An 8,758-nucleotide genomic window follows, 5' to 3' on the forward strand; every position below is an offset into this window, starting at 1 on the left:
TTTATAAATATAATCTTGTGATATTGTGAGGGAACAAAACTTGTGTAAACTTAAATATTTTTTGTAACATGATCAATCTATTTTAATATATTGATACAATTGAATTTGATATATTCAGCTTCAACTCTTGTGTGAAATTAATGTGATATAATGTGCATTACAGGATGATTTTGTTAACATGGAGTTGTTTTATAAATATTGTAAATATGACTATTGCAATATATAGTTAGTATCTGAATGTACTGTAAATTTTATGCTTTTATACACATTAGAAAATATTGCTTTAATACATGTTTGACAAATGAAAAGTAGACCATTTAAGAATATTTTTATTACAAATAGAAACAACTCCATTGTATGATAATTATTAAAGATATGAAGAAACATCATGGCATAATACTGATACCTGAAGATAAGAACAACTTTATAGCATGATGATTGATTGTTAAAGGTAGAAACAGCAACATGGCACAATAATGATTGTTAAAGGTAGGAACAGAAACATGGCACAATAACAATTGTTAAAGGTAGCAATAAGTTCATAGTATGATAATTATTAAAGGTACAAAGAACAATTGTCAAAGGTTGAAACTGTGTCACATATGTCACAATTGTGATTGTTAAAAGTAGGAATAATGTTATGAATCTCATGATTGTTAAAGGTAAAAACAAATCTAATTATTGATGTGGATATTGACCTTTAATTTTCTTTTTATTCTTTATAGATGTCTAATAATATAGAAAGAGTATTTGTTAAGAAATTGTGAAAGTTCCAAACTTAAACGTTTTAACATAACCGAACTGACTTGCTAAAGCTGTTTACATAATGTATTTAACCATTCATTCCAACATCTGTGTATGGAAATAAAAGTTGAATTAACTTATTTGTGTTTTGTGGATATAGACCTAGATATATAAATGTTTGTAGTCTCTTCTGTTTCAGGTACTTAAATATAATAGGGAAGCTCTATTTTCAGAGGTTGTAGTTAAACAAATAATCTAATGCTTTATGTGACCTGTGTTTTTATGTTCATAGCCCAAATTGTTAATTTTGGTCAGTTCAGCTAACAGAGTCAAATTTAGTAATTGTTTAGACCTGTGTTCCACATACTGTCTTTCACCAAACTATGTTGAATTCATGTATTACTATATGTATTTTTACAGTATAGTAAGTGTACCATTTATAATATAAAATTATTTTTGTTCTCATACTTACTTAGCTCATACTGAACAAATCTGTAGTAGCATTTTTTTTTCCCCTTGGTGTATTCCATATCTTAAGTGAAAATACCATGTTTTGTGCAGGTCTTGCTTTCTGGGTACTTCCCAAATGGTTAAGCTATATTCACAAGCTGTAATTAGCTCTTTCCATCAAACATCTGGGGATCCTAAGAAGAATACAATGTTTGTGAATAAAACCTTCAGTCTTTATGGATGAACTGTAGCCTTACACTTTGATTTAATATTAATGCTTTAAATGTATATATATATAAAACATTTTTGTGCTAGTAAAATCATATAACTTTGAAGTATATTACTTTTTGTAAATAAGTTTTTCTTTTGAAGATCCTGAAGATGACAGTGCTGGTTTAGATGTAGATGGAGACATATTACTCACAGGTGACCAAAATGAAGAGCTAAATTACCAGAATGAAGAGAATAAAGGGCTAAATAACAAGGTAAGTGGAAAGGACAAAGGCATATAAGTAATATGGTAATTAACCAAGAATGACAGATTACAATGTTAAATACTTTGGTGAGTTTAAAACTGTTAGCTGTAAATGTACATGATTAATGTTCAGAGTTGGATGTAATTGGCTTTAATATTAAGATATGTTGTTCTTAAGAAACCATATTGGGATACAATATTAACACTGTCTGTGTGATATTGCTAGAATCACCTTTCCCAGAACCAGAAAGTGGTGAAAACTGAGAGACGGAGCTGATTTTTGTGTTTTGATACACCTTTATTAAAGGAGCTTACCCTATGTTGTATTGCATTATAACTCATGAAGCCAGTCTTTGCTTTGGACTGCACCTTAACTGACAGAGATGATCTCTGTATTGCATTAAATCTTATAACTGATAAAGATGATCTCTATGCCAGACAACATCTTGACTAACCAAACTGATCTATCTATTGAATTGCACCTTCACTGAAGAAGCTGACCTCCATGTTGGACACCATCTTCACTGAAGAAGCTGACATCTATGTTGGACTGTACCTTCACTGAAGAACTTTGACATCTGTGGACTGTACTTTGACTGAAGAAGCTGGCATCTGTGTTGGACTGTACTTTGACTGAAGAAGCTGGCATCTGTGTTGGACTGTACTTTGACTGAAGAAGCTGGCATCTGTGTTGGACTGTACTTTGACTGAAGAAGCTGGCATCTGTGTTGGACTGTACTTTGACTGAAGAAGCTGGCATCTGTGTTGGACTGTACTTTGACTGAAGAAGCTGGCATCTGTGTTGGACTGTACTTTGACTGAAGAAGCTGGCATCTGTGTTGGACTGTACTTTGACTGTACTTTGACTGAAGAAGCTGGCATCTGTGTTGGACTGTACTTTGACTGAAGAAGCTGGCATCTGTGTTGGACTGTACTTTGACTGAAAAACTGGCATCTGTGTTGGACTGTACTTTGACTGAAAAAGCTGGCATCTGTGTTAGACTGTACTTTGACTGAAAAAGCTGACATATGTGTTGGACTTTACCTTGCCTGATGAAACTGATCTTTGTGTTGGACTGCAACTTGACCAGGGCTGGACCCAGAGAGGGTAGTCTAGGGGGGCACAGATTGGACCATCGAGTGTTCATATGGCATACATATACTTTTAATTAAAATTAAATAAGATTGGTTAATACTTTAATAATATAGAAAGCAAGGTGCAGGTCTGTTACTAGTAAGTAAGAAATATATACAAAACCATTATTTTCAAAGAAAAGCTTGTTAATAGTGTATGCATTGCACATTCATTATCATAGCAATCCAAATCACAAAAGTCAACACAATAAATCAAATTAACCAAAACTAAATGTTACTAATGTAATTTTAAATTAATAAATCAAAGTCATTTACTAAATTTAACACAAAAACAAAACAATTAATTTTTATTCAAGAGTAGTTTACCTATGTAATATGAAGAAATCTTACACTTGGTGACACTCTTTCATCATCCAAAATATTTCCTGGTTTTATCTGTCTTGGGTGAACTGAAGCTTACTGTATTTATGTGTATGTTTATGTTTCTATAAACATTCAGCAAGATGAGACCATTATATAGTGAAAGTAACTTTGGAGAATCCTCAGTCGACTGAAGAAATGCTTACTTTGCATGAAGTGACTGGTTAGTTTGCACTGACTTGGAGCATAATATGTATGTTTGGATAAAATAAAGGGGAGGTTTGCCTGAGTGTAGCTGTCAGTGAGTTGGGCATTCCATTTCTATTGCCATTATTCCAGTTCTGTTTCAAGACACTCTGGTAATGGAAAATCACTGACCATTGACTCTTTGTACTTCAGAACCTTTTTCCTCCTTTCTGAGTCATTCATCAACAAAGAATACAAGAGAGACTCAGAAGAACATGTTGAGTTGACAGGAAACAAGTTTTGAGTCCATAGAGTAAATAATCAATGAAAAGAATTGTAATGGTGCAATGAAAATATCCTCGGAAGAATCTCCTGGTATGTTGTATCTATTAATTTGCCATTTCTGTATATGAGGTAGTGAAGGTCTAGAGGCATCAAATGATTCAACTAAAGCAACAGCTTCCATGTACAAAGTGTCACCAACTTGATCAATATCACCATGACACTGTTTAATATCTTATCTGTGACATAGCTGTGCAGATGTCATTATCATATCCTTGAAGGGTCATGCTGAGAGGTTTTATGTGGAAGTGCATTGTGACACAGTAAATGACATCAGAAATTCCAGTTGTTTAATTGCAAGAAACAAGTGATTTTGCTTTACAAATTGACTTCAAGTTCCAGGATACTCCATCCTCAACATATTTTGCATAGTTTCCACAAGAGGTATATAAAGCTCACCAAATATTTTTTAAGCTTCTTTTTGCACAACACAATAAGTTTTACACAAATCAACTAACTTTAGCCCAGAACTCTGAGGGAACACATTTATTATGTCATCATCAAGCATTTGTTGGGTCTCAGACAAATACTTGAAAAATCTGCATACTTCAGTCAGGGTACCCATCATGTTCTGTACATGTTGAAGCTGTCTTTCCTTAGCTACAGCAGTATTAAGTACATGTGAACTACAGTGAATGTAAAGTGCACGTGGACACAATTCATTAATGATAGGAGCCAACTCCCTTATTTTAACCAGACATATTCTCTTGTACCATCATAACCCTTACTACACAACTTTGAGAAATCTAAGCCATAACTATGAAGTTTTTCAATAATTTTATTAGCTGATGTAGTATAATCAACCTCATCTCACTTGATAAAATCTGTAGAACATTCCCCATCATAAAACATAAACACTAATGGCATCTGTTCTTTATTAGAGATATTTATCGCTTCATCTGCAAAAATGGTAAAGCAGTCTGCCTTTTTCACTTCTGAGATTAGTTGTTAATGAATATATTTTGCACACTCACTGATCAGCTCATCCTGAATCCTTTTAGACTTGTGTGTAGCATTTTTTTAGGACCATGCTTGAAATGTTTAACAAGAGATGAATATTCATAAGTTACATAAAAATCCGGTATAGCAGAAAAACGACCAGAATTGTTTTCTGGAAAGATATCTGATCTATCAGTATCATGGAAAGCAATATCCTGTGAGGCACACAAGATAACTGTTTCTAAAATCGACTAAAGTTTATGCCAGTCTTCTTGATATGAGCTGTCATCCTGAACCTAGCTTGTTGCACGATATGATGAACTGGCACTATTCCATAATTCTGATGAAAACCAAGGCATAATCAGCCATAGACCTGTGTTGATACTCTATTTCACTATGCTTCTTGAGGTAGGCAGTACATGTTTGAATTTTGTTAATGGTGAATTAACTAAAATCCCAATTTGGCAGGGTTCTAGCTTTGCAAAGAGTACACACAGGAGACAGAAACTACCATCAAGTGCTTCACTGTACACATGCCTCTGGAAAGTTTGCAATGAAAGCTGTTGGAAACAGTGACTTGATAACAAAACTGGAGTCTGTGATCATGTGTTTTAATATTTTGTGTAACTTCAAAATGATAACAAAACTGGAGTCCGTGATCATAAGTTTTAATATTTTGTGAAACTTCAAAATGATAACAAAACTGGAGTCTGTGATCATGTGTTTTAATATTTTGTGTAACTTCAAAATGGCCATGAATTTTGCTGTACCTAAAACCTATATTGTATGGTACTCTGCATCTGTGAAACTGATCACTTGAGCATATGTCCAATGGAACTATGCTTGTCTGTAGGCCTTGCTCTTCTGCAGCATCAATCTTCTGGCATTTTCTTGAGGACTGGAGTGTAATTACAGTGTGCCTGAATTTCTTTATTGCTATTGTCAGTCATGTTTCTTTTAAAAACAGGCAGACTTAGATTACTGTTTTTGTTTTTATGGCATTACTACTATATCTGAAAACAGGAATATTTACTCATACTGGCTTCGTTCAAATGCTTAAACATTTACATTTATACACAAGAATATAAATGCCAAGTTAAAAAAACAACAACAACATGAACTATTGGGTACCACAGCAAGCAATTATATGAAGAAACACACCTACTTACACAAGCCTACCCACTCAACTATCTTACAAGATGTAACCATGATTTGTAGGGAAGATTAACAATGTAGTCAGGCTCCACTCATTCTTTCCCTCCCCAGCCATGCCATATTACAATTCCTTGGAGATGCATATATGGCTTGACAACAGGCAGTAAAATATGTGAACTAAATAATATTGTATGTCCCCTATATACAAGACCATGTTTCAGGGTTTCAAGGACACATTTGCATGCATTTAGAGGGGGGTACATGCTCCTTGGGTCTAGGCCTGCTTGACTGACAAAGGTGATTTCTGTATTGGATTGTATCTTGCCTAATGAAGCTGAATTTCTTTTGGACTGTACCTTAACTGACATACATAGCCTGTGTTAAAATATGCTTTAATTGTCAGAGCTGGAGACTTAGCTACAGATATAGGTTGAGTTTACCAAGAGAATTATGAACAAATAGGAAGATATTGTGAAAGTTAAGAAAATGTTAATTATTCTGCAAGAATGAAATTGATTGTTAAAACCATGGGTTAAAGTTTTAATTGCACTTGTATAGTGTTACCTTCTGCTGCATATGAATGAATACAGCAAGCTAGTTACATTTTGTTTTGGTGTTACTGCAATAATGTTTTACTGGGTGCAGCAAGCTAGTTACATTTTGTTTTGGTGTTACTGTAATAATAATGTTTTACTTGGTGCAGCAAGCTAGTTACATTTTTTTTTGGTGTTACTGTAATAATAACTATGATGATTCTACAATGAAATTATTTTGTTTTGGTAAAAGAGGCATGTTATACCTTAGGTCTTTGAATTTTTGCTTCTGATTGTTGTTTTTTTGCATTGCAGTGAATGCAATTTCCATATATATATTTCTACATTTGCTGTATATGGAAATTATGTAGGTTTCATTAAAAATAAATGACTGAACCCCAATTTAAACATTTAAAACAAATAAAGACCTTCACACCATGTCAAACTTTAAAATATTTAAATGTATTATACAATTTACAAGTCATACTTCTAAATACTTAAGTGTATTACATGATTTACAACATGTAAAACTTATGATAAGTGAATGTATTAAACTGTTTGCAATGAGTCAAGCTTCTAAATACTTAAATTTACTATATAATTTACACGTTAAATCTCTAGATACTTATATTGCTGTTAAAAGATGTTACAAATTTATATACCATATTATAAATACTTGCATGTCTTAATAACTTGGAACTTGTAAATTAAAAAAAATAGCAGATATTTTGAATCTAAAACTCCAACAAGAATGAACACTCACTCCTCTTATCTACAACAGTAAGTTAATAGTGAATTTGTTTTTAAACTGTTGCCTTAATCTGTTAACTTTTCTCATTGTTCCCAGTTGTAAGAAATTTTAATGAACTACTGATGTACTGCTACATCACATTTACTAAGAGTGTGTTATGCATACTTAATATTTTGTGTGTGTATGGAGCTATCTAGAATTACATAAATGAATGAAAAAGATTGAGGTCTAAAGATAATTCTTAAATCAGTAAATCATTAAGATATTGATCCTCCTTGCATTCAAAATCACTATCTAGAATAAATATCTCCTTACAATTAAAATGGAATGTTTGTAATAAAGTTGTCAGTAATGTTGCCATGTATGGTGCAGGTATTTATTATGCAAACTTAATTACATAAGCCTTTCATAAAGCTCATCCATATATTAATTTAAGAATTATCTTTAAACCTGAATACAGATTAAATTTTTCTCACTTTTAAATAGAAAATGTCATTGAAACATTTAACTTGTTATATCAATGTCATAGATGTATTGAATCAACTACTGAATAACTCCAAACAAGCAAATATGATAAATAGTGATAACTTGAGCATATCTTAGCATATACGTGATATGATGTAATAGTACCAATATTTTGTTTAAACTTTATGAACGTACCAATAAATTGTTATATAAAAAGTACTTAATTTATGTTTTTGTTACAACCAAAAAGTTTAATTTTTTTTAAATAATGAAAGAATAATGTGGATGAAGAGATTTTTTAGGCAAAATATTTTTTAGCATAATTCAAAGTCAGTAAAAGTTTGTTACAATATTTTCATGCAACTAAATTTGGAATGAAAATCACAATCTCACCAATGCTGATAAAATCTGGGTAAAAGAATACAACACATTTCATCATATGTAGACAAATAGTAAATGTCAGATGAAAACAAACAGGAAAATACTATAACACAAAATAGATGAAATCTGAACAGCAACCACGTAAAACAAGGCAGATGAGATTTTGATGAAAACTGCTGATTTGGAATAATAAATAAATAATGAGCAATTATACTGTTTATGTTTAAACCTATCATTTGTAATTGTGGTTGTAATGCTCTTTCTGTGCTTATTTTAGATGTACATTTAGTAGTAAATAGATAAATTTCAGTCTCCAGTTGTAAGAAAGTGCTAGACATCCAACAGAATGCATGGATTTGAACTTATATTAATATTACAGTGATGCAAATTTGTGGTTTAATTTTTTTCTAATCTTATGAGGTACAAATGGATTATTATATTTAGATGAATATCTTGTATGAACATTTTTATGAACAAATTAAAATAAAGTATATTATTGTTTATTACATGTGAATACTGTATTTCTTTGGAATTATGTTATTGTGTTTTTATGTGGAGTAAGTTATCGAGTAGTTTCCTGGTGGAACAGTTGTAAAGTTTATGGACTTTTAATATTAAAATCAGGGGTTTGATTCCACATAGTAGATGCATCGATAGTCCACTATGGCTTTGCTCTAACAGAAAGAAAAAACAGCTATTAAATATGATCTCTTACACTGCTTATCAAAACAGTGATACAAAGCAGGGTTTTTCCTTCCACAGTTCTCCGAAATGCTGGTATCCCACTATTATTATTAATTTGAACATTTATCTCTGATGTAGAACTGAAAATAGAAGCTAGTTATTGGTTTTATATTAAGAGAAATAAAATTATTGTTTTTC

At 31.9% G+C, this 8,758-nt stretch overlaps 1 protein-coding gene across 3 annotated transcripts in view; it reads left to right on the plus strand.

Annotated features, from left to right (window-relative positions):
* The window catches only part of LOC143235832 (uncharacterized), a 28,840-nt gene extending 20,458 nt beyond the window's left edge, over window positions 1-8,382 (plus strand). For all 3 annotated transcript variants that reach the window (XM_076474052.1, XM_076474054.1, XM_076474053.1), the window contains exons 9-10: window positions 1,567-1,679; window positions 1,896-8,382. In XM_076474052.1, the coding sequence (XP_076330167.1) occupies window positions 1,567-1,679; window positions 1,896-1,946 (164 nt within the window). In that variant the 3' untranslated portion in view covers window positions 1,947-8,382. The remainder of the gene's footprint in view (window positions 1-1,566; window positions 1,680-1,895) is intronic.
* The last annotated feature ends 376 nt before the right edge of the window (window positions 8,383-8,758 follow it).

Source organism: Tachypleus tridentatus, chromosome 12, assembly GCF_004210375.1.
Source record: "Tachypleus tridentatus isolate NWPU-2018 chromosome 12, ASM421037v1, whole genome shotgun sequence".
Classification (NCBI taxonomy): domain Eukaryota; kingdom Metazoa; phylum Arthropoda; class Merostomata; order Xiphosura; family Limulidae; genus Tachypleus; species Tachypleus tridentatus.